General features: G+C 34.1%; 1 protein-coding gene and 1 pseudogene across 1 annotated transcript; both read right to left on the bottom strand.

Annotated features, from left to right (window-relative positions):
- Window positions 1-6,421: 6,421 nt before the first annotated feature.
- On the bottom strand, window positions 6,422-7,896 carry LOC143532279 (protein EXORDIUM-like 5 pseudogene; annotated as a pseudogene).
- Window positions 7,897-8,068: 172 nt separating this feature from the next.
- Window positions 8,069-13,814, bottom strand: LOC143532278 (alpha-1,3-mannosyl-glycoprotein 2-beta-N-acetylglucosaminyltransferase-like). The gene is made up of 18 exons (XM_077027369.1): window positions 13,501-13,814; window positions 13,348-13,398; window positions 12,690-12,777; window positions 12,523-12,585; window positions 12,353-12,387; window positions 12,189-12,265; window positions 11,473-11,518; window positions 11,341-11,403; window positions 11,167-11,233; window positions 11,028-11,096; window positions 9,957-10,026; window positions 9,282-9,343; window positions 9,117-9,206; window positions 8,933-9,027; window positions 8,797-8,859; window positions 8,665-8,703; window positions 8,401-8,571; window positions 8,069-8,326 (listed from the first exon to the last, which is right to left on the bottom strand). Exons 1-18 carry the CDS (start codon window positions 13,567-13,569, stop codon window positions 8,213-8,215), a joined length of 1,332 nt encoding a protein of 443 aa, XP_076883484.1. The 5' UTR covers window positions 13,570-13,814; the 3' UTR covers window positions 8,069-8,212.
- Window positions 13,815-27,619: the final 13,805 nt, after the last annotated feature.

Here is a 27,619-nt window from a genome sequence, read left to right as displayed (position 1 = left end):
GAAAAAATCCAAACCTTAATGGCAACATTTTTCCATTTCCAGCTTATTGGAGTTTTATTTCTTTTCAGATGAATTTTTTTTATCGGAGTTTGCCCCAATTTCTCGACAGATGGAAGTCTTCACCATCATTATCGATCACCGCCACATAAAAAAAATTGAAAAATCGAAACCCTTCACCAAATTGTGCAAACATTTGGTTGAAAAATAAATCGATTGATCAATTGTATAATATCGATTAAGAGGTGGTGTGATATTGCTCGTTATCAATAGAAATCCTTCACCAAATCGACCAAACCAAACATTTGTATAACATATTAGCCATAGCCTTCTGAGAGATGAGAAACCCGTAGATTGTGTATTTTTTTTGTTTTGTGAAAAAACCCTAAGATATACATGGGCGGGAAAATAAGAAGTGGATGAATTCTTTATTATAGAGTGTAGATTTTAAAATTTTACTTTCTCATATTTGACAACTTTCAACCTACTTGACACGCCTGATATATTTAGCTGGTTTTATCTTATCTTATTAGCATAACTTGAATCAACTCGGTCTAAGTGAGAATTTTGGGTCAAAATTACAGTATGTAAGATGATTGATACGTAAAAATAACCATAGGAAGGAAGAAATCATAAAAGGTTTACTTGATGTATGAAAGAGTAAAGTGTCATTTTAGTCATTGTAGTTTGATAAATAATGCGAATTTAGTCCAAAAAGTTTATTTTTTGCATATGGACCCTCCACGTTTCCCAGTTCTTGCCAATTACATCCAAATCACTAACTCCGTTATATTTAATCGTTAAGCCAGGGGTAGATATGTCTTTTCACTATTTCTTTATTATAATACTTATTTTAGTGAATTGCGGTTTTCGTCCTCGTGGTTTGTCAAAATTTGCGGTTTTAGTCAAATAGTTTCAAGTTTGCAATTTTCGTACTTGTAGTTTCATTTCACTTGCAATCAAACACGAATTTATTAACCTCATTAATTTTGGTCGTTAATCCATTTGCGCACCCCTCACGTGACGACCAGCTTTGTCGTTTCTCTCCCTAAATAAACTTCAGTCATAATTCGCAAGCCCCCTCACGTGAGGGGCTAGGGTGTATTTGGGGAAAAGGAAAAAAACAAGGAACAAAGCTGCCCTCACGTGAAAGGCACATTGATGGGTTTAACTACCAGACTTAACGATATTAGGCAATTCGGGTTTAATTGCAAGTGAAATGAAGCATAGGGAAGAAAACTGCAAATTTGAAACTACTGGACTAAACCTGCAGATTTGGACAAACTAAATGGACGAAAACCGCAGTTCACTAAAATAAGTATTATAATAAAGAGAGGGTGAAAAGACATGTCTACCCCTGACTTAACGATTAAATTTAACGGGGTTAGTAATTTGGATGTAACTGGCAAGAACTGGGAAACGTGAATGGTCCATATGCAAAAAATAAACTTTTTGGACTAAATTCGCATTATTTGCCAAACCACAGGGACGAAAATGACACTTTACTATGTATGAAATGGTTTATACGTTACGTAGAACATATGATAGAGACGCAACTTATGGTTGTAAGTAAAGCATGTATGGTTGTACATGGAGCAACCAGTCGTTTACAACCTGGTGTTTTCAAGTAGTTAAGTGCTCATGACTGATGATGACACATACATGATAGAATTTGTAGCCAGGAATCTTTTAAGCGGTGGTCGGATTTTGAACATGAAAACTAATTTTACAATAATATATTCTTCAATAATGACAAGTTATATTATGCAGTATGCACCAACGTCAATAATTGATTTTGGAAACAAAAATCTAGGCAAAGTTCACTTCCAGTCTTCCAGATACAGAGTTAGCAACACATGCCCAAGCGTTATTGTTGCGCCACAATGGCGTTACTGAAGATCTGGGCTCCAGCCTTGAACCACACTGCTTCACGAAACTTGAAACCATTGCGGGCTAATACCTTAGGGAAGACACACCAATGAGCATAACGCATAGCCCATCAGCAGTGGACGACTTCAAGCTCACGTCACAAGGGACACTCAACATTACTAATGATAAGTTTTAGAAATTACCGATTCAGTGCAAATTGATGTGCTTGACCGACCCAATCAGATACCATGGGCTGCTAGATGTTACTATATTATTATTAACTTTTGGCCATTTTCTACATATTTTTGTTACCAAAAACTCTCACGACAATGGAAGGTGCTTTAATATTTAAATTTAAAATAGATATTGTAAGAAATTAAGGCTGTTGTTGGTACGTTTGTGAAATTTTTGAAAGAAATTGTTTGTTAAAATAATTGGAATTTGAAGAAATTATATTTGGAATTGAAAGTTTGCCAAGAACATTGGCAATTTAAGTAATAAGAATCTATTAGAAGAAGTTGAACTTAATGAATTAAGATGACAAAACAGTTATAAAAGAATGTGTCAATGCCACACTACCTACGGCCCACCACCCACACAATCGCTTCACTCTCATTGTCGAAGCATTGGCAATGGCATGTGGGGGGTGTTAGGACAACCAAGTGGCGGTGGTGTGAGGTGGGTGACAGTCGAAAGAGATGGGGAGATGTGGCGGCATTGGAATGCTTAGTGGCGGCATTGTTAATGGTCAGGTGATTGTGGCGTGTGGCAGATGCAATGGCATACGAGGGTATTTTACCTTTTCACAAGGAAAATATGTACCGATGATGAAGATAATCAAAAGAATACAAATATCTAGCAGCCAATGACATGATCTATATATAAAAAAAACACGTCCAGCTGATTTATGTTTCTAAGGTTTGGATTCGAAAAATCTGAATTGCCTAAATATTAAAACAACAAAACAATCAAACAATATTTTGGATTGATCCAGTTTAGATCTTCCAATCTTTTTTCTGTAAGCTAATTTTTTTTATCAAAAAATCTAGAGAGTTAGCATAGTATAGATAGTAAGTCAGAGCATTTAATATTGTAAAAGTAATAATCGCAAATGGCATTGTATTTCATTTAAATTTGTTGGTAACTTGTTGGTTTTTACAAAAGTAATCAACCCCAATCTAAAATACAAAATAATAATGTCTTGTATTCATAACCATCCAATAAGATACAATCGAGATTTTACCCAAACATTATACACCACTAGTACGTCCACTACTCATATCTCATGATCATGATCCATGAATCAACAAAATGGGACTCACGAGTCACTCTAGCCACGTAAATTTAGTAGGAGCATTTTTTTTTTTTAATTTTGTGATTACTATAGAAAATATTATTACAACATTGTTTAAACGTTTTTAAATAAATCAATTTCGTAGGTCTTATGCATTAGAAAAATACAACTTATACATTTTGGTTTGGGGTATTCTTTAATACTACTTCAGAACCAGGGCACCCAATTTTGTATTCATATTTGAAAAAACAATATCCAAATTGTAAGTTTTTAAATTGTCACCATTAAATGTTTCATGTCGCATAGTACATTTGATTTGTATGTATGTAACCATACTGTGTTGTGTTTTTATGAACCAAACAGACGACATCATTTCCAATAAATACACAACCAACTTGAGTAAAGTGGCAAAGTTTTGTAACTTTAAAGTCATTGAATTTCTGTCAACTTTTCTTGGTATCCCAAAAATCAAGAGTTTTTTTTTCCAAAGAGTGGTTGGTGGGATAAATATTTACTAAAATGGTGTCCCTTGAAATATATTTACCAAAATGGTGTTCTTGGTAACTTTTTTATTTCTCACTCTTAATCTTATTGGTTAAAATGTTCTCTCTCCTTTAAAACAAATAATAAAATAAATTTTAATCTTTAATGAAATAATATTTGTGCACAGTTTTAAGTTTTCTACCTTTTTTTTCTTTTTCACAATGTTATTGTTGTTTTTTTTTTCAATTAAAACCTAAAAAATGTATATGATTGAATTGTTTCTATAAAAACTTAATTTATTTACCAAAAATATGTAGCTTTTTGTTTATTTATTTTTAAAACTTGGTTTTTAAATAGACTTATGAACTGAAACAAATGTTTTAGATAACATGTGCACTTTTATTTCTTTTTTGAAAGGCATAAAACGCGTACTCTTACTACTAATATACAACCAATTTGTAAAATAAATACACGTAGAAATGACATTGTCTGATGTTTCTAATATTTTGGAACAAATGTTATTTCAATCTTTTTATTAAATAAACATGTATTATTAATTTTTTTTTTGTTTTATATTCTTCAAAAGAAGTTTTTTCCAAATTAGATTTATTCTTCAAAAAATTTCTAACAATACATTTCATTTGAGACTAAATAAACGTATACTTTTGATAAAAAAACATATTTTGAAAATAAATAAAAAAGAAACATTTTAATATTTTCTAAGATTGATAAAAAAAACGTAAAAGCTATATTGGAAAGAAGAAAACATAATTCTAAACCACATCATGAGTTTTTTTTTGTTGTAAGATTTAATATTTTTACAACAAATTTTCTTTTAGTTCATCATTGCCACTAAACAAAAAAAAACATATTTTAAAAAGTTATTAGTCATGAAAAAACTGCTTTTTTTAGTAAGCTAATATTTAAAAAAAAAATTAAGAGTTGAGAAGAATATTATGGATCAAATATCTATGTTATTTTAAATTTTACATAAAAAGATTAACATGAACTAAATAAATAAAGAAAGAAACGTATAACTAGATTATAAAATATTTATTTTGAAATTAAATTAAAATTACTAGTTATAAATAATTAAAAAAGGACATGAAATGGGGTCCATTTTGGTTTAACCAATAAGATTAAGAGTGAGAACCAAAAAACTTGTCAACAACACCATTTTAATAAATATATTTTAAGAAACACCATTTTGGTAAATATTTATCCTACCAACACTCTTTTGGGAAAAAAACTCCAAAAATCAATATCAATGGAAACTACTTTATGAGTGACACATGATTTCTTAAATTTTTGGATGATATTGATTTAAAACATATTTTAGAACCAATATGGTTCATGATTTTTTTCAATGGCATTCGTAATTAGGCTTCCTCGACGCCTAAAAACGCACCCCCACCCCACTACAAAGGGAGTGTTTTCGTCCAAAAAATGCTCTGTGTGTTTATGTGGGAACAACGTTTAGCCATATATGATTTAACGTCGCGAGTCTCCTTAAAAACGGTATATTATCTATAATAGAAGTATAGTTTACCTACATTACCCTCTTAATAGTTTTGCTATGAATGATATCTTAACGAGTATTATATACCAAGTATGGTTGTTTTAACTAGAGTTGAAAACTGTGATATAAGGAGCGCCAATCCATTCGAATTTTTCAAACATTTACTAATGCGTATAACAATCCATTTATATATGTATAAAAGTAAAATTCGTCTTTGATTGGTTAAATTTTTAAGGTAAACTTTAAACTCTATGTATAAAATAATATAAGTGTAGTTTGTTAACAATAAATAGTTAAGCTGTTAGAGGTGTGCAAAGACTACAGAGGTTATGAAGAATGGAACCAACCAATAAGGATTGTCATATTGTATTTAATCGCCAAAACCATCAAGATTTAGTAGAGGCACCAATGAAGATCATGAAGGAAAACATTTCTTTTCAATTTTCATTGAAACTACATTGAAATTTAGTTGGAGCATTGTTCACATTCAACAAACCGATATGCTATGCAAATTTAGTACCCTAAGTATTGGAATTTGAATTGGAAATGGAATGAATTCTTTTTTTTTTAAAAAAAAAAGCTTGGTTAGTAAATATTTTGATGGAATTGAATTTCCCCTCCTATCCCCTACCCTTAAGATTAACAAATGAGTTGAGTTTGGCAGGTTCGGGTCGGAGTTGGTCAATTAGTAAAAGAGTTATTTTGTTCGGGACGAAACAAATTTCGGGTCAAGACAGGTTTCAAATTCAAGGCGGGTCGGCACAGGTTTCGGGTCATGTTTTGGTCGGGACGGGTTTCAAGTCATGGCTGGTTTGGATCGGGCCAAACCCCGTTCCGAGTCAAAACCCGATCCGACCAGACATTTAGCCGTTCAAAAGCAATCCACCTTCGTGATATCCACGGGATAAAATTTGCAATGATTTAGGTAGACTTTATTTCATGAATGAGGATGATTTAATTGGAAGATGATTGGCATTTTGGAAATTTTCAACACCATAAAATGAAAGTTAAATTCCATCATTGATGGAAAGTTTTTCATTTTCAAATTTAATGACCGACCAAACATATTTTTGAAATAAACTTTCTCCAATTCCATCAAATTCTATGAATCAAACGAGACATTAGTTTTAAACCCCAATTCTTTTCCGGTGTAAGCGAACACGCCATGCCATCAAATTTATATTACAATTCCATCATATTTCTAAAAGTTTTATAAAACCAACACGCTCTTAGTTGTATTCGTAAACTCTTAACATGAATAGGCTACAAAGATATTTCATGTGCTTCCTTCAAAGATATTTTTAATTTTTAATTGATGAGAGGAATGGTGAGGGTTAGCTTCCCTTTGCAAGGCAAATCAGTAATCAAAAATATAATAATTGTAATTAACTAATTATTGTACTTGTGAATACAACTTAAATAAAGCTTTCCTTTGTTTTATTTACTTCAAAAGCTTGTTTAAAAAAACAAACAAATAATAAAAAAAATTAAAAAAAACTAAAAACAAAATCAAAATCAAAATCCTCCCAGCTTCGTACCACCCCTAATGCACAACGTACAATCAATCCAAAGCATTAGGACCCCTACACGCCTTCAACACCGGATTCCATATCCACTGAACCATAAACTTCCTACCCCTCCTCCCATTCATATTAAAAGTCCGACCCGACCCGACCCATCCTTCATAACCTGCCCCATATACCCGCCTCCACCACCCGTCCCATACAACCCTTCACACAAATCCCCAATCTCCATCGGCATCATCGGGTCATCGCCCGCGTACCACGCGTTCACCAACGGGTTACTCGCCAGCTCGGCGAGCTCATGACCAATCACACTAACCATCCCGTCAACACCCACATCCCCATTGGGCGGGTTAAGTGAACCCGGCCCACCACTCCCCATATAACCCGGAACCGCAAACGGGTAAGCACACTGCTCGGGGCATTGCTTACCCGAGTTGCCCACCCACGCGTAAGGCAACGTGTCCCGACTTTAGACGGGAACGTAAAGTAATGAAACCCGCAGACCGCCCGACAGAAGTCCTGGACCGTGACGTCATCCGACGTCAGGATTAAATAAACGCCGTTTTTATGGTCCACCGGAAACGGAGCTGACTTGACGGCGCCGGCGATGACGTCTTGGACGGTGAGACGTGTGAGGTGGGTCCCGTGGGAGTATTTACGGTCGGAATATTCTCCGGCGATGGTAATGTTACCGGAAATGTTGGCGTTGGTTTGGTCGGTGTAGAGGGTTACGGTTTTCCACCAGTCGGAGACTGACGGGGCGGCGGCGGCACGGTGGTTTACGGTGGAGATTGATTGGATGAAGTCTTTGATAATTAGTTTCTGATTTGGGTTCCATTTGCCGTACCAGATTAAGTATATTTTGATCGGAGATGAGAGAACCGGGCCCATGTGGTACCGGAGATTGATGAACTCCGATGAGCCTTCGAATCTTTTTGAATCGGTGAAGGATAAAGGTTGAATTTTTGGGTTAATGATAGTGTTTAAATCATGGGTTTTGATTGGGGTGGAAAATACAGAGGTTGTGAGGAAGATGAAGGGTAGAATGGTCATTTTGGTATGGGATGAGACTGGTGGTGGTGGGTTATGGTTAATGGAAGTGAGTGAATTTATAAAGGAAGAAGGAAATGGGCTGGTGACAGCTGCCATGGTTTTTTGGGAGTGATGTACAAAATTTGAAAACTGGAATAGGGTAGAATGACCAAAATGCCCCTGTGGCTTTTTTTTGCCATCATGGTTCAAGCTGTTCATGGTGGGGTTGTGAGAATAACATTCCCCTTGTTAGATTTTAAAATTCTCTTTTTGTTATTATTATTTTGTTTTGAATTTTAAATATTGTGTCTTTAAGTGACGGTCACACACGAAATTTGAACCGAACAAAGATCATTGAATGTCGAAGTCGATTTCAGAAACTATATAATTCAAAACCAGTGTAAGAACTAATATCCTGAATGTACAAACTCAACAATTTTGAAGTTACAAAATATGGAAATGTGACAAATTAGAAAGATTGATTGTATACCTCTAAAAGTTTTGGATCCCAAGTTGTTCCAAGGAATCCGGGCCCACCAGGAATATTCGTCTCGTATTGTACCTGAATACAACTACACCCTTGTATGCGGTTCTTGGTATACCATCCTATTGCATAACACGGCATGAATTACTACTTACCAGAAAAAAATATATAACATACATGTTCAAATTGGTGATACCTTCCATTCTTCAAAAATGCCAAATTGGTGTGCGATTTCTTCAAAATGTGATTGATCACTATATTGTATACGTGCGTCTCCTTTTAAATTATTAACCTTTAGAATGATATCACTACCATAAACAGGATCTGCGCCTTTTACCATGTCTGCAAAATGTGTCACAAATTTATCCTGCAACGACAACATTTACCGTGAATATAGTTTGACCAACTCTTTTAAACTTGTATATACCTTATTAAAGTAGCACTGTCATGATATTCATACCTCCATTAAGTAGGTCAAGTTCTGTGACTTCCAATCAATCTTTTAGAAGAAAGAAAAGCAGCAATTAATACAAGTTACCATTAACAATAAATTATACTCATATTAATTACTATAAGGTAAACTTTTACATACCGTGACATCATTCAGCCTGATAGGTTTAAGGTATTGATGGAAAAACTGTCCCAGACTAGAACCCTGAAAACGCATTTATAATTTTACATTAACTCAAAAAAACACAATAATTATGATGTTGAGATGTGATACTTACATGCTCACCAAAGTTATACGTTCTGCAAATTTCCGGGCGGATAAATTGTCGCCCTTTATGATTTTCTTGTAATCTTAGCCAATCGTCCCAGTAAGTAATAAATAGTCAAAGAAAATTTGAGAATTAGAAAACATTAACTATGAAGATTAAACCAATAAAAATTAAATTAGTATAAAAGGATATGCTTTTGGCCACTTTGGAGACAGTTCATCCCATGTCGATTTAGATAGCATCCATCCAAGACCCGGGAAAAAATCCGAACGATATAATGCATCTGCAAGATTCACTCAATTTTTACAGTCTTTTTACTTTTTTATTTAATTACAAATTTATTTTGTTTCGGGCTTACAAGGATCATGCACAAATTGCTTTTGCCCATTGTCGTTCCATGAGGAGATGGCCATGATGGATCTATCATTGTTTGAATAATAACAAGTTGTTAACATTTATAAAAGATTTTTTTTAAAATTAAAGAATGAAAGATAAAAATTACAGTTTTTGCACTTCATGTTTATAGCAACTTTCACTTTTTGTCCATAAACCAAGGAAACGTCATAAATTATCCTTTATGTTTATATGCTGTAACAATTTACGTCCTTTCCATTAAAAGACGCACGCTTTTAATGTTAAATCCAGTCATGTGCAAAGCATATGAGGGTATTTTGGTCCTTTCACTGATTCACTCTTTCAAGGATTATTGTGTGTAAATAACTTAAAAATATCACATGGGGGGTAGAATTTGTTTTATTTCTTTTTAAAAGAGATGTGATTAAAATTTTTAAGTTATTTACACATATAGTCCCACACATATGAAAGGACCAAAATACCCTTGTGTTCAAAGCACATGACTGGATTTAACAGAAAAACCTAATGTCAGTTAGTGTAAAGAACGCAAACTGTTACGGCACATAAACATGAAGAATGATTTCTGTTGTTTCCTTAGTTTAAGACAACACGTAAACCTTGCTATAAACCTAAAGGACAAAAACTGTAATTTATTCTAATATATATCATTAATACTTACTTATCTTTATCAAGGAGGTCTGCTCCAGCCTCAAAATAAGAAAAAAAGTCAGGAGAAATCTCCATATCATCTGTATACAATCAAGATATATAACTTTAATGAGCAAAATAATAAATAAAAGAGTTAAATACGGTTCTAATCCCTTTGGTTTAATTAACCATTTTAGTTCAATAGTATTTTTTTTTTGGCTTAGACCATTAGTTCTTTTGTCTCAATCAGCTCCACCTTATAAATCTGTTAATACCTCTGTTGAATATATGGGCACTTTAGTCTTTTTACTTGAGGTAGAAAGAGGGGGGGGGGGGGGGGGCAACTGTTGACACGGCCCGAACCCGACACGAAAAAAAACACATGTTTTGGGTTGACTACCACAACCCATTTAAAAACAGGTTGGGTTCAGGTTGACTAACATGACCAGTTTATTTGACCCATTAACCCGTTTGATTAAAATTAAACTTTTATAATTATATTTTTGTTTTTGTCGTTTTCCATTTTCTGAGTATACATTTGCAATTTCCAAACCAGTCTCATGATTCTAATTATTTTTAAAGATAAAATAAAAAAATCACATTTCTCATTTTCTCTACCGACTCTAAATTATATCCATTTTACGTAAAAAAAAATCTTTTAATATACTGGTAAATGGGTCAAACGGGTCATTTTCGGGTCGACCAATATTTTTGTGTGTGCGGGTTAGGGTTGAAATTTTTGACACAAATAATAATATGGGTCGGGTTCTGGTTGCACATTGCAACCCGTCAACCCGCCAACCTGACATGATTGACACCCCTAAGAGAGATATAGTATAAAGGGGGTTTGGGTTTCAAGGGTATGCACCAATTACATTAATACTTGAACATCACATCAAAAGACTAAAACGCCCCTCTATTTAACATAAATATTTAGCGAAGTTAAAATCATGGAGTCAATGACAAAAATGAAACTAATGGTCTAAAAATCCAAAAAAAATACTATTGGACTAAAAAGGTTATTTGGGTCCAACAACAGAGAATAAAACCTTACTTAACTCAAAAAAGAAGTTATATACATTACAGAGTAGAGCATTTATACCTTCAAGTATGATGACCAGATTAAAGTTATGTTTATAGAACAATTGATCAAGTGCCCACTTGTAATGGCCTGAAAATGTGATAATTAAAGAAATGAAATAAATATAAACATTAGTCTAATTGTAATTTGTATCATTTACGTGCAATCTTGTAATATGCAATTAGCTCCCCGGGCCTTTCGGTACGCACAGGTTCATAATCCAAATGCTGCAACAAATTGGAGTCGATTATCTTCTTTTTTAATTAATGTTAAATTATAGCACGGTGATTTAAAGAATGTGCATTTAATTTCATTCATGTGACAAAATATGTACCTGCATGTAGGTCAACTGCTTGTAACTCATAGCCTTTGTTCTAACATCAACATTTGACCCGTCCTGAAAATGTAATATTTAGAGGGTATTTTTTGGCAATAAAAAGTAATATAATCGACAATTATAATATACCTGGGATACAAAAACTGGAAACTTTGATGAAACCGAAGCATGATATCTGAAATAACGAATATGGACCTTAGTTTTACATCAGATGTTCAATGAAAAGCAATGCAAGGGCATTTTTGAAACTTTTAAAAAGCATTAAGTTTCACAAATTGACCCAGTAGGTTGTCTAAAGTTACAAAATGACCCCGAGTATCAAAAATGGACGGTGGATTTCCAGATTGACAATTTTACCCTTGCATTAAGTTTTACATGTGTATTACCTTTCATTAACTAAAGAAGGTATAATAGTCAATCTAATACGAGATTTGGTTGAATTTGGAAGACTAACAAATAAACCCTGTAGATTGTCTAAAGTTACGGGCATGGTCCCTGAGAATAAAAAATGGACAGTGGACTTTCCAAAATGACAATTTTACCCTTTTATTAAGTTTCACATTTTGTAATACTTTACCATAACTAAAGAAGAGTATAACAGTCAACTTAATACCAGATTTAGCATATATTTGAAAAAGGAGTAAGCTTTACAAATGGTCCTTAAGTATTAAACTTGGAAATGAAAATTTTACCCTTTAATTAAGTTTCACATATGAATTACTTTTCATGAGTAATAGGAGGGTATAATAATCTATTTTATTCCAGATTTGGTACAAAAACAGAAAGTTGGGTGACCTTTTAAAAGTTAAAACATTTTGCATAATTCGGTATGAAGGAAAACATACTTAAGGATAGATTTAATAGTTCTTTCAAGATAGTCAGCACGGTTGCAAGCCATAATTACAACTGCTGCCACTGGCACCTACAAATAAAGTATAAAGCTAATTCAACATATCAGAGAATTAATTTTTCAACAAAGTATTACATTATTAAGTAATTTTATTCTAACCTGATTTTGATGAAACAAGTTTTTCACACCTTTTCCTACAAATATTGATAACAAAAAAGATCAGGTTTATATAGTGCAAGTAAACAGTAAGAATAGCAGAAAATGGCTACAAATAATGACAATTTACATACACACAGACAAAAATATGTATAATAGAGGTACGAACGTACTTTCAAGACTTTGAACAAGTGACCTCAATTGTTCACACTCTTCTTGTTTGTGTTTCAATGTTTCTGAAATACAAGTAACAAAATAACAAGTAAGAGAACAACTAATTTATAATAATAACAATAATATAGTATTTACCACCATAATTACATCAAAATATGTCACTTACCCTCCAAAGACACAACCCTTTGCTTCTGCATACTTATCTGATCAATTAATAACCTCATCTGACTCGTACAAAGGTTTTCCCCTTCAACCTGTGATATATTCAATTAACACTCATGCATAAATTCTTTACAACCATCTCTATATTATATACAGAAACATTATGTGAATATAGGCAAAGTTCTAGGGGTGAGTGAGCACGGTTCGGTTCGGTTCGGTTAATAGCCTCAACCAAATTAACTAATCGCTTTTCTGTTAATTGATTCTGTTTATTCAGTTATTTTTTCAGGTTCCGGTTAATAACCAAAACCAAATTTGGGCTAAACTATTTACTTAGATATACATGAAACGGATGCATAAATACATGAAATGAATGTATAAAATACATGAAATTGAGATATATATACACGAAATAGTGGTATAAATACATAAAATGGTGGTATAAAACATGAACTACATAAAATGGAGATATAAAAGCTAGAAATATATACATGAAAATATTAATGAGTCGGTTCGGTCTGGTTAGTTTCGGTTAACCTAGTGTACAAAAATAACCAATAACCGTTTTCGGTCGGTTATCGGTTAATTTCAGTTGGGTTAATGCTCACCCCTAGGAAAACTAAATAAAATTTAAACCACATAGTATAAGATGAACTACTCACAGCAGCTGAAATCTTTTCAGCATACTCAGATTGTGCCTTGAACAGCCTCACCTGGTGTCAAATATAAACAAAAAATCAAGACTTTTTAAGCTGATAAAACAACAACACACAATAAATGAAAAGAAAAGTAACAACTAGATAAGATTGAACCACCTGTAAATAGATGAATGCAATTGCAGCTAGAACAAGTAAGCATCTGAGACCACCAGACCATCTTGCCATTGTTGCTTGTTTGTCTTAGGATCAAAAGCTTCAGAACAACATATGAACTGAAACCCACCTTCGATCTGTATCTTAAATTCGAAAAAATCACAGCTTTCTGTCAGAACAGGATCACAATAATCTTCTTGCAACAAACCCACCAACTGGATTGTAAATCATGGGGTTTGAATCAGCAACTAATTATCAGATCGTGATAAAATTGGGGATTTTTCTAAACCCTAAATTGTATATAATTTTTTATTTATATTTGTTATATTTGTACCATAACAAAACGTTACCAGGTCTTAGTCAAATAGGTTGAATTTAACCTAGATTTTTAGTTTCAACGCAAAATTAATGTCTCGTAATCAACTAGACTAGTCACACGTGAGGTGGGTGCGACTTGGAGTATACGTTTTGAGTAAAAATACGTTTGGATTAAAATGAGTTTTGTTAGGAAGATGTTTTAGTTTGATTCGGGTTAAAACGTTTTACGTCGAAATATGAAAGTGTCAAAATGCATTTGTTTGCTATATTTATGTTGCCTAGTGGCGATGGTAGAAGGGGGCTACGATGGCCGTGGAGGCGGTGATGATGGTTGGCCAATATAGGTAAAACTGATTTAAAATACTTTGATTGCTTCTTGACGGTAGGACTGTCTCCCTATGTTGAATTAATTATAGACTGATGTTTTAATTTACATTTTTATGTTTTTACGTCATTATTGCATAATTGTCACTAGTATTTTTACTTAAAATTCGTTTAAATGGTATTAAGCTACAATCAATTAAAGTTGATGTGCTCCAAATCATACATGTTTTTATTACATATTGTTCTCCACAACTAACCATTTTTATTGTGTTTTCATGTAATTAGACACCAAATATGTTTCTTTGTGAATTTGCGGGTTGGGTCGACAACGAGTCAGAGACGGCACTAACGCACTTCACAATTGCATGGTTAGCCCTATGCGAGTTATCGATGCCATGACCATGTATTTGCAATTCCGACTTTGCGGTGGTTAGCGTATCTTATCATTTTAGTTTTTCAAAAAGTTGTGGGACTTGACCTCTCCAACAGGAATATTTCAGTTTTATTACAAAAGTATAAGTTACCTTTTAATTTTTTCACTGGATCATTCAAGGTGGCTAGCATTATAGCGTTACAACAAGTCATACGATTTGGTTACCCTCCCTTCTCTGCATTCACATTCCATGAATGGCATTATCTTTAGAGTTTAGACTGTTATCTAATTTGGTTTCGGTTTTTGGTATTTTGTTCATGTATGTATACGTGTGACATATGTGTGTGTTTCTGGTTGCACAAAGTTAGCAACAAAAATGAAACGGGTCAATTGTGTAATGGGTGAAAAACGATAATTGTTTATGCTTGCAAGGGAATAATAGTAGTGATTAAAAAATAACCTTATTTTAATAAATATTGATTTTAAAACTTTCATTCATTCCGCACTATCTACACAATTAAGCGTATTAATGCACGACAACCAACACGAGGCAAAATATTAATGTTACCAACATTGCAACTTGTTCAATGCATGTTAGGCTATATGTTGTGGGATAACTAGCAAAAGTTAGTTATCGTGTCACTTCACTAACACGTAGGATAACTAGCCACCCATTAATTTAAACGTTGTGGGATAACTAGCCACCACTCCATTAAATAATAATTAAATTAGTGAGAAAGTGAGGTGAGATTTAATTTTTTATTGATTTATATAATTAATACAATTGGTTGTTAGTGGAGTGGACCCATCATTTTCTTTGATAGAAGTGTTAATGTGGTGGCGCTCTCCATCCATGACGCCTAACAAAAAAGGCATGGCATGGAGTCTTCACAAACAAATGCTTGTGACATGAATGACGTCTTCACGATACATATAATTCTAATTTCCATATTACTTTTGAGTGCTAATTTTTTTTTGAATGACCAACTAAGTAACGCCGGGTACCCCGTACGCGGCCCTCAATGGCTAAAGGTAGCCCGAGCCGGCCACTAGTCCGGACGGACGGAGCCCCTAGCGGTCCACCTGTTGAGGGATTCACCGGATAAAACCCGACCCCCACGCCCGCCAAACGGCACGACAGCGAGGAGCCGGTAAAACCGGGTGAGATCAGGACTCGAACCCTGGCAAGCCAGGGTCATCCCTCATATCTCCCATATAAGTTGGTGGTAGTGAGGTTTGATCCCCTACCTCTCACTTGTAAAGTGAATGCTCTATCATTGAGCCACAACCAACTTATACTTTTAAGTGGTAATAAGAGATGGTTTAGTTTATGCTGAGGAAATCATAGTTTGCCAATTTTGATGTCATGTTTGCTAGGTAAACTAATCTATATATTTATTTTCAAAAATATTTTGAAATTCGGTGACTTTTTATTCATCCTAGAAGTAATAAGGGAAAGAAGTTGTTATTATTGTTAGTCTAACTCGTGTGTTACTATGCAATCTGCACGTTACATTTTTCAAGTGTTCATTAAATTTTGCTTATGCGTCTTCGTTTATTATTTATATCTATATTATATATAAAGGAAGAGTGATGGGCACAAGCGTCTTTTCATAATTGCATGCGAACCGACATTTCATAATAGGGCAAGAAAAGTAATTTGTCAATGTATACATCAATTCTTAAAACTTTTAGTACAACATTATGAAGCTTCACTTTTTGTGAGATTACTCTTCAATCCTTTAGAAAACAAAAGGTTATGGTTTAAATATGTTATTATTATTATGGTGACTATTCACGTTCATAACTCTCATGTTTCTATTAACTTTGTTAGCCTATATATAGTGGCTTCTTGTGCTTGTATTAGATATACATACATAGATACCAATGAATAACAACTCTCCTTTTCTCTACTTATCATGCTCTCTATACACTATTTCTCTAGGTTCGAAGAATGTGATAATGAAATGTTTAGGCGATTTGGGCTAAGGAAGAAGATGCTATATAATGGTTGAATATTGTGAAAGCTCGGACTAAACTAACCACACTTTTGATAGTGTTGGAAATTTGTAAAATTCATTTTGTTGGTTTACATCAACTACCGGCTTGCCCAATAACTAATGACATAAGCAATTAGCATATAAGAGTATACATGTTGGAAGCAAAGCCGCCTTGATTATTTCTGACATAGAGGCCTGCCTCAAAATGCTGACATCGAGAAAAGGATATATAAGAATCAAATTACAATATAGAATACATCGGTGCAGAAAATTAATAGTTGGAAAGCAAATTCATAGATAACCTAATGAGTGGTGTTTACATCGAAAGTGTTGAATATAATATTTAAGGGAATGATAACCTACTTGATTTGATGGCACTGAACTTATAAAAAACTCCTCATCTTTGAAGCACCGTGCCTTCCTTTTAGTACCAGAAACTTCAAGAATTTCATATCAATAATTAACTATAGATATGTAATACATAAAGAAAATATTAATGTATGAAAACCTTCAGTTAGCTTAACGGACTACTGATTTTTTTTTGTTTGTTATATTTTGTTTTGATTTTTAGACTTTGTTTGTCTATAAATTTGTGGACTTTGATTATATGCGTTGTTACTATTATGCATATTTAATTTCATCTAATACTTTTAGAAGTTTTAGAAGATAGGGAGTTTAAAGCGATTAATGACATTAAAGTTGTATCTTTTCCTTTGGGCTCAACGGAAAAAAAAGTTTGGGTGTGTTTTGTATTACGTACTTGCATCTTGTATATTTATGATGTGTTATTGAAATGGAACTCTTGCTTGTTTTTTGACATTTTGATTCAAATGGTTTTTATAGTCTGTTATCATATGAATATTACTGATTTTTTTGTTTGTTATATTGTGTTTTAATTTTAATTAGACTTTGTTTGTCTATAAATTTGTGAACTTTGATTATATGCGTTGTTACTATTATGCATATTTAATTGCATGTAATACTGTTATAAGTTTTAGAAGATAGGGAGTCTAAAGTGATTATTGACATTAAAGTTGTATAGTGCTATTTGAATATTGTTTACACTGCTTATTTGATTGTAACAACAATTAGATTCGATTCCGTCAAGCTATTAAAATCAAATTAGCACATTACCGGCTTGGAGTGAGAGAAATGGAGTCAGCTCAATTTTATTAACTTCCCGTTTTAGACAGTTGTTGATGTAGTTTGTGTTTATTGATGCAGTATGTGTTTGTTTCTTTTTATTTCTTGTAACTTTGGACTCTTTAATAGTTCGATTTTGTTTTTTTTTCTTTAAAGGTGGCCTTTATGTGTTTACATGTTTAGAGTTTAGGGGTTTTATTACAAGAAAATTGACTTCAAAGATTTTCTCAAAAAAAAATAAAAGTAAAGAGTAACAACGAACAACCACGAGTTTCTGATTATATGGATCAAACAAATGATATGACACAAAAGGTGCCATATTTTTAGTATTTAAAAAAATGGATAATAAGAGAATACATAATTCACACTTATTTTCCATTTGCTCTTAATGGAGGGCTTACTGTTTTTAATTCGCACGTTCCTATGTATTTAAGTTCATCCCTTAAAGTCATAATAAATAAAATAACTCATCATTTTATATTGATGAAATGAAACTCACACTCCATGAAGTCACCAATTAACACTTATTTATGCATGCATTGAACTTCAACATTTCCTACACTATATAAGTTATTATCCTCACTTTCCTCCAACATCTATGTTCCTTTCTTGCACCACTACAGCCAGGAATAATATCGCCTGCTTATCTCTCGACATCATAATGTTCTACATACTAACACGCTTGGATGCCATCGAAGTTTTTAAATGTAGGTCTGTGTGCAGGCAATGGCGTGGCATGATATCAACACCATAGTTTGAGGCCGCTCACTACTCCCGCTCGCGTATTGCAGCAGAGCACAGAACTATTTTAATACATGATTTCAACTACTCAACTTATTCGATAAACCTAGAACACAACACTTATGGTCCACAGACAATAATTTCATTCCCGTTCCAGAATGGCCTCATGGGTGTAGAAATACTAGCACACTTGGATGGTATATTGTGTGTTTGCTTCAACGAAACCAGTGAGATGGTCCTCTGGAACCCAACAACTATTGCGCACATCCTTCTGTCCATAGATGCTGGTCACGGGTATTACTCCGGCGCTGCAAGTGCGGTGGGTTATACAAAGGTCCCGCAAATGACTACAACATTCTTCATATAATACAAACACCAGCTGTTATTAAAGCCAGTATGTACTCCAGGAACTTGCGAAGGTTGGCGAAACATCCCCTATGACACCAATCCTAATTATGCAAAACACGCTTTCTACTTCTCACCTGGCACCGTTTGTGGCACCAACCTATACTTCACTGTTTGCGAGTGTTGGGTTGTCGGCACAAATATTGTCCTTACCTTTGATACCCTCACGGAGGACATTACTGAATTGCCTTTCCCTCCTGTCCCATCAGCCGGCATCTTCCAAGTCCTTCTATCAAATGTCCAGAACACTCTCTAAATGGTCCTTACAGCTGGCATGCAGAATATGTCACTCGGAATATGGGTTGATGTGCTGAAACACGGTTATAATATTAAAAACCAAGTTTTACCGAATTTACCTAAAAAAACCACACACAATCGGCAAGTGTACCGAACGCAATGTAGCTAGCAAGTAAGAACGGATATCGAACCTTGGACACTATGGGTAAACTCTAATTATTAAACTTAAATGATTACTAACCTAGACTTTCTTTTGATTTTTAGAATTCTTTATATTAATTAAACTAATAAAACGTAACTAATTAAAATTAACTAAAAATTAAACTTTATAAAAATTGAGTTTTAAAACAAATATGAGAAACGACTACCTAGGTAAGGGAATCCCACTGGTTAAACTAATAGTTAACGAACTTGACTTGGTTGAAAAACAATATCTTAAAAATATGACATTAAAGACCACTAAAATACGCTAGATCGCCTCCCGGCCTCACCAACGACACCTTAGAACTCTAATGACATGTGAAGCTCAATTGTTAAAGGTTTGGATCACCTCCTGGTCTCACCTTGCCTAATAATATTATGGTACCCGAAAACCCAAATCACCTCCCGGTCTCTTCGAATACAATATATATTAATATAAAGAGGGTATTTTTAATTAACTTGAACACAACCTGTATCACAATAATCTTAAGAGACCTAGGATAACTCACTCCCGTGCAATTATTACCCAAACCCACAAAAGACAAAGATAACACAACACTAAATCACCTCCCGGTCTCTTTAGTGAAAGAACAATAAAATCTAATAAACTTTCAATAATTATTCCTACGGTTATTTCGACCATAAACCGCAAACAAGTTGAAAACACAAAGTAGACAACCTAATCATGCGTCTAACAATCACCAAAAACTATTAAACACAAGTGGAATAAATATTAAAGTAATAAACTATATTTAATCACTCAACAATATTGTGAACAAACCAATTAAAAACTTTACCATAATACTAAATCAACCAATAATCATTAGTAGTTCGTCAAACAATTAATATAACATAGTACTCAACCAAAACCTAGGTAGTGTAAAGTATTTAGCTACTCATAATAAGGTACGAAACAAAAGTAAAATAGAGATTATGGTTCATCAAAATATTAAAATAAAGTTGACCTTGTTTGCACCAAAAACCCCACCTCGTGAAATTTATAACAATAATATTCTTCTTCGATTTCACGTGAGCTGCACCTTGTTCCCAAATATGCACCACCAAGAATTAATTAATGTATAATTGTTTGACTTTGTGTCTAGCAAGCTTGTGTACAGGAGGTGCACACCGAACAAAATTGTGTTCTGTCTTTCTTTCCACCCAGAAAAATCTCCTAGGGTATTAAATCCCTTCTCTTCTAATTATATTAATGGGCACGTAGGGTTTTTTTAAGCTCCAACAAAACAGAACCTACGACCCATTTGTCTTGAATTAAACGAGAGCCAAATTAGATTCTTTTTTTCTTTATACTTTTGTGACCTTAGCCCATATAATAATTTATTATAACAAGTGATTGGCGGTTTGTCTCGAGCTCAACTCCACGGGACTTCTACATATTTCCTTCACAAATAAAATAACTGAGCCATAAGTTAAACTTTTCCAACTGAAGTTGTTGTGAACCCAAACACCTGTTTACTAGTCATATTATTATTAATTTAAAATTTTGAACTATCATTAAAAATAATAGTATATTATATAGCTTAAATAAAATTAAGAATAACCAAATTCATTGTCACATGAAACATTTAAACGAAAACTTGTGTAATTTAAATCAAAATTTACTCCAAACAACTTAAAAGTGTAGGCAATATCTATATAATATTTGTATATTTTACACCACATCAGGGTCCGTAAGGAAAGACAATGGGTTAGTATTTTCTCAGCTCTTCCAATACCACCAATCCCGTTTTCAGTGTGGCTAGACGATTTAAGATTCAAGTCATGAGTCAACAGGATAACTTTCTATACGATCATTATTGGGTTGACAAAAAATAAAACACTTTTGTATTTTAAATTATTGAAGGAGTCTTTTGTATCTTAAGCATTTCCCTAACAACTACCTTATGTACGTCAATTACGTTCGTTAAGTTTTTTTTACAAAAAACTTGAATACGCCATTGTGTGTGTTTTGTTTTTGCTAATGTTATGTAAGTTTGTACTTTTAGTATTTTAAATTATAGCGAATATAAATTTTTCTATAGTAACTGTAGGTACCATAATGAACCGCTACCCAACAAGATCTCGTTGCGTTAACGAACCAAACTTGTACCTACCGAAATAGTAATTTACTTTTAAAAAATCATCTAAATAACCACTCCAACCCATTACCTATCTCCAAATTTTATTTCCAAATTTTAGTGAAATGGTATAGAAAGCCCCCAAATTTATAGCATTGTCACAACACTCCATTTCCAACTACCCTATTATAAAAATATATTAGAATCAACTTATATTGAAAATGATAATAGTACAAAATAGTTATTAGTTAAAATTATAAATGGAACAAAAAGAAAAAATAATAAAAAAAGAATATAAAGATGAGAATGAAGAATGGATGGATGAGGTTTTTAGAAAATGATGTATAGTTTTAAGAAATTGTGTGTTTTAGTTTCATGTTAAAGATAGAGATGAATAACCCATTAAGAATGCTCTTACAAACACAATGGGTTTAAGTTATTTTAAGTAAGTAATTATTTAGTGTGAATGTCATTTAAGAAAATAATCAGATTTGTTTTGGGTTAAATGGGTTACATTAAACATCGGTTTCCATCCCAATGGCTTGTCCAAATCTGCGGTTTTCGTCCGATAGTTTCAAATTTGTGATCTTCGTCCATGTAGTTTCATTATGTCACACCCCGACTAGGTAGTTGCGGAAGCGTAATACGGGAATGTAACAAATAACACTGGTATCAACAACATTGTTTATAAAGAAATTCATAAACTAATTTACATCATATTACATGGGTGGGTACTAAGTTTACAAACTAGATGAGAATCACATAACCGGTTTACGAGCTTCTTATTCAGTATTATATCAGCGTCTATTCACAGCTATTCAACTTTCTTTCTAACACCAAGCATGTAAGCAAATCATTCCACTTTCGCTTTACCTGAAAAGCATGTTAAAACGGGTCAACTACGTCTAGTTGGTGAGTTTCAAGTTTCACGAGTGTCAATGAAATCAGTACACGAGTTCGTAAAGTTTACAGTGTGTATGTATATATGTGTGTGTATGATATATTATACTAAGCCACAAGTGAAACCGAAACGAGCTAAAACACATGGCCTCCACTGCCCATGCACTCCCGTTGGCATTTAACAGCCACTTTGCCCCAAGTATGTACTATGTCTAACACCACATAGCAGTATGTAAAAATATAATGACAATGTGCAACTGGGTTTACATATGTTCCGGCATACCCCTCCGGCTCTGTCAGTTGGGTTTGTCAAACCGATAGTACTATCCACACGTCACCGGCACGAAGTTAATCACTTGTGTTTGTGGGGACTTGTCAAGTGTTAGTACTTAGATAATCCACATCATCACACGTTTTCAAGTATATCAGTATATGTAAACATGCTTTTCACCCCAAAAGTTCGTAAAACAGTTTAGAAAGTGGGGGTCGTGAAACTCACCTTATCGTAGTTCGCACGGAATTTACGTATCAATAAGTCAGATGCCTCGTTTATAGCCTGATTCCTATAAACGGTATCGTATTGTTATTACTAGTACAGTGTTCAAGCTAAGTCGGGCTGTATAGATAATCTGGGTATAGCTTTTAGGCCCAGAACATGACCATAGTCTTAGATTGTGACGTTGTATACTATGAAATGTTTAAAACTGGATTTGGCTCAGTTTCACCGTTTCCCGAGCCTAGCCCAGTTGATCGTTTATACGTTTCGGGATTAGGTAAGATCACATAAACTTAAGTAAATATATTGATTGATAAAATAATTTGATTTATGAAAGAATTTTAAGGTTTCGGTGTCTGGTTTGATCGCAGGGTTCGTTTCCGTTTTCACACGGGTTTGATTATACAAAACGCGCACAATCCACCCGATTTGTCCGGAATTTTCGTAAAAAGTTCGTTTTTATCAATATCATTCAAAAATATGATATTTGACCACTTTTGACATTTTGACATACCAGTCAGTCCGTTAAACACAAAACTGCCGGTTTCGTTAAAACAATTATAATTTAAATCTTTGATTAATCATAACTAAATATGTACTTATATATAAATTATGTAAATTTTTGTAAAAATACATTAAGACATGGAGAATTTTATAAAAATATTTTCAGAAATTTTATGATTAATTATTTATTTATAAAAATTCATTTAATAGGTTATAATCGTGTAATAAATGGCCCGTTTATATCAAACGACCTCCGAAAAATCCGATAATTTTTACAAATGGCCTCAATGTTATTACATAGCCCCTGAAAAATCTCCAAAACCTAACTCTTTTGACAAAATGCCTTTTTGTGCGTTTTTCGGCTGTTAAAATTCGGTTAAACCATGATTGTACAAACCATACTTAGGCATTTCCAATGATTCCCAAAATTTACCAGTGATCTTGCCATCACATATTAAACTCCAAAACCAAGTTTCATAATTTTTCAATATGTTTAGCTATTTTTCCCAAATAAACGCTCATAAACGGAAATAAATTCACCAAATATTCTCCGTTTATCGAAAAATTACCAAATTTGAACAGGGACTCATTAATATGATCCCTAATGTCCCTGCAAGTTTTCACAAGCTAACAACAAGCACGTCACAACCTAATACTAAACAGCCCCTAAACGAGTGTTACGGGTTTACCTTGTTGGTTTTCGGTGAGTTTTGCTAGCTTAAACAATTCTCCGGGTCTCGGGTTGCAAACTCAGTATATCTACATATCATATAACATCAAACCAAGCATAAATCATCCATGTAACAGCCTTGATAATTAGGGTTTTGGTTTTGGGTTCAAACCGAACTTTCTAACCGTAAAAATGCCGTTTCAACCCCTTAATCCGTGTTTATGGCCAAAAAAGATTATATTTCTGGTTTGAAACTGTTATTAGCATCAAAATATATTTTTGGATGATTTTAAAGAGTTTTACATGGTTAACTATGATTTTTAACAATTAAAACATGTTTTTATGTTATTAAACTTAATGAAATCAAGTTAAAAATGATGAAATGATCAAAATACCTAGAGTTTTGAAGGAGAGTTGATAGAGCAGAAGTTGGAGCTGCTTGGACTTCAAAATTTCATGAGTTAGAATGAATAAATAAACTTAAGGAGTAAGTTATATAAAAAGAATGTGGTGTAGGGTGGGCTGGCGATCGGAAATCAAGGAATGGCCCTTAATGGGCTGTTTTGGGCCATTAATCTGGTTATACAAGCCCAAACATGAAAAGCCCACTTCAAATTTAGTTCGGGTTCTGTTTTTCGCAAGAAAATTAATTCGGGTGTGAGAAATAGCGCAAAAACGAGTGTTTTTCAGCTTATTTTTGTAAAATATGAAAAACGTACTGACTCGTTGTAAAATTCCAAAATATTTTCACGGATTGCTTAGAACATGTCATATAAGTGTTTTATAAATCTTTTTCGGCTTAACGGATGCTACAATGCTTGTTTTGATATTAACGATTGCGTTTAAGCTTATAGCGTATCGATAAACGAAACCTTTTTCGTATAAAGAGTTTTAAACGTACTGGGGCCTAAATATCAATATGTTAGCCTCTATAACATATATATAACTCGTATATGACCCCTCAGTATGTATACGGGTCCTAATTAGTATCGGTCGGTTACTCGTTTAAGCACTACGAATTAACCGATTTATCGTTTACTTGTTACGTAATGAATATGGTGTACCTCGTTTTATCGTGAATGTCACATTCTCCCCCCGTTAAGAAATTTCATCCTCGAAATTTAATGTGTCATCGGTTTTCTTTTTAGGGAACAGGTGTGGGTATTTCTTTCGGAATTCGTTCTTTCGCTCCCAAGTATATTCGGGTCCTTGTTTTGAATTCCATCGAACTTTTACCAATGAAATTTTGTTGTGTCGTAACTGTTTGGTTTTCCTGTCTACAATTTCTACCGGTTCCTCTACGAAGTTGAGCTTTTCGTTGATCTGAACATCTTCCAGTGGTACTATTGTCGTTTCATCAGTCAAACACTTTTTCAGATTCGATACATGAAACACGTCGTGAATAGTGCTCAGTTCTAAGGGTAGTTTTAATCGGTAAGCTACGGGACCAATTTTTGCGACAATCTCAAAAGGTCCGATGTATCTCGGGGCTAGTTTACCAGTCTTTCCAAATCTTATAACACCCTTCCACGGCGATACTTTTAAAAATACCTTATCACCTATTTCAAAAGATAACGGTTTTCTGCGAACATCGGCATAACTCTTTTGTCGGTCACGGGCTGCTTTCAATTTTTGTTTAACCTGGTGAATCTTATCGGTGGTTTCCTGAATTAAATTGGATCTTGAAATTTGAGTATCACCCACTTCTGTCCAACATAGTGGTGATCTACATTTTCGCCCGTATAGAGCTTCATAAGGTGCTGCTTGTATACTACTGTGATAACTGTTATTGTAAGAGAATTCAATGAGCGGGAGGTGTTGATCCCAATTCCCTTTGAAGTCCAGTACACAAGCACGAAGTAAATCTTCTAAGGTTTGGATGGTTCGTTCGGATTGACCATCAGTTTGGGGATGGTAAGCCGTACTTAGGTCGATTCGGGTTCCCAAGGCTTCTTGTACTGCTTGCCAGAAATGTGAAGTAAAGTGACTGTCTCGATCGGAAATAATCGAAAGAGGTATTCCGTGTCGAGATACTATTTCATCGATGTAAATTTGAGCGAGTTTTTCGGTGGTGTAGTTGTTACGGATGGGAATAAAGTGTGCGGATTTGGTTAACCGGTCCATAATTACCCAAATTGCGTTGTGTCCTCGAGAGGTTTTAGGAAGGTGTGTCACAAAGTCCATGGTAATTTGTTCTCATTTCCATTGTGGGATTTCGGGTTGTTGTAACATTCCCGAAGGTTTTTGATATTCCGCCTTTACCCTTGCACATGTTGCACATTTACTTACATACACGGCTATATCCTTTTTCATACCAGGCCACCAGTAAAATTCTTTAACATCCTTATACATCTTATCAGTACCTGGATGAATAGAATATTTGGATTTGTGTGCTTCATCAAGAATCAACTTTCGGAGTTTATGAAGTGTTGGAATCCAGACCCGGTTTTTGTAATAATATACTTCATCAATTTTCTTCTCAAAATTCCTTTCATTTCCATGTAGTTCTTCTTTTTCTAGCTGATCTGCCTTCAAGGCCTCATATTGTGCAACGCAAACTTGTTCGGTTAGGCTACTTTGAACAATCATTCCGAGTGCTCGTACCCTTAATGGTCTGATTCTGTCTTTTCGGCTTAAAGCATCGGCTACTACGTTGGCCTTACCCGGATGGTATTTAATCTCACAATCATAATCATTTAACAGTTCTACCCATCTCCTTTGTCTCATATTTAGCTCTTTCTGATCGAATATGTGTTGTAGGCTTTTGTGATCAGTATAGATGGTACATTTAGTGCCATACAAGTAATGTCTCCAAATCTTCAATGCAAATATAACTGCTCCCAATTCCAAATCATGGGTCGTATAATTCTTTTCATGTACTTTTAATTGTCGGGAAGCATATGCTATTACTTTCTTTCTTTGCATCAGTACGCATCCTAAACCTTTACGAGATGCGTCACAATATACCACCAATTCATCAGTTCCATCTTGAAGGCTTAATATTGGAGCCTCACATAACTTCTGTTTTAACGTTTGGAAGGCCATTTCTTGTTCTTCTCCCCATTCATATGCTCGATCTTTTTGAGTTAGGAGGGTTAGAGGTTGTGCAATACTTGAAAAGTTTTCAATGAATCTTCTATAATACCCGGCTAGTCCTAAGAATTGACGAATTTCTCTTGGTGACTTAGGCACTTGCCAATTCTTAATGGCCTCAATTTTACTTGGGTCTACTTGGATCCCTTGATGGTTCACAATGTGTCCCAAAAACTGTACTTCTTGTAGCCAAAACTCACATTTGGACAACTTTGCGTATAACTTCTCTTGCCTCAATAATTTTAAGATTTCCCGCAAATGTTGTTCGTGTTCCTCCTTACTTCTCGAATATATCAAAATGTCATCGATAAACACTATCACGAACTTGTCAAGGTAAGGTTTGCAAACTCGGTTCATGAGGTCCATAAACACTGCAGGTGCATTTGTCAACCCAAACGGTATAACCAAAAATTCATAGTGACCATACCGAGTTCGGAAGGCTGTTTTTGGTACGTCTTCTTCCTGAATTCTTACTTGATGATAACCAGATCTAAGATCGATTTTTGAAAAATACTTCGCACCTTGGAGCTGATCAAACAAGTCATCAATTCGAGGTAAGGGGTATCTATTCTTTATAGTCACTTTATTCAATTCCCGGTAATCAATACACATTCGAAAACTCCCATCTTTCTTCTTTAC

This window comes from Bidens hawaiensis, unplaced genomic scaffold, assembly GCF_021521415.1.
Source record: "Bidens hawaiensis isolate Kalapana, Puna unplaced genomic scaffold, B.hawaiensis_p1.1 tig00009425_1, whole genome shotgun sequence".
NCBI classification, from domain to species: Eukaryota; Viridiplantae; Streptophyta; class Magnoliopsida; order Asterales; family Asteraceae; genus Bidens; species Bidens hawaiensis.
Note: the sequence above shows the minus strand (reverse complement) of the source record. Positions and strands in the feature narration are given on the sequence as shown.

What these genes read in the sequence shown, in the direction of transcription:
- LOC143532278 (XM_077027369.1), bottom strand. Translation starts at nt 13,569, where the DNA reads ATGGCAAGATGGTCTGGTGGTCTCAGATGCTTACTTGTTCTAGCTGCA. An exon ending in ACTTGTTCAAAGTCTTGAAA is followed by an intron (nt 12,388 to 12,522) that starts GTACGTTCGTAC and finishes CAATATTTGTAG; the next exon opens with GAAAAGGTGTGAAAAACTTG. An exon ending in ACTTGACCTACTTAATGGAG is followed by an intron (nt 8,572 to 8,664) that starts GTATGAATATCA and finishes TTGTCGTTGCAG; the next exon opens with GATAAATTTGTGACACATTT.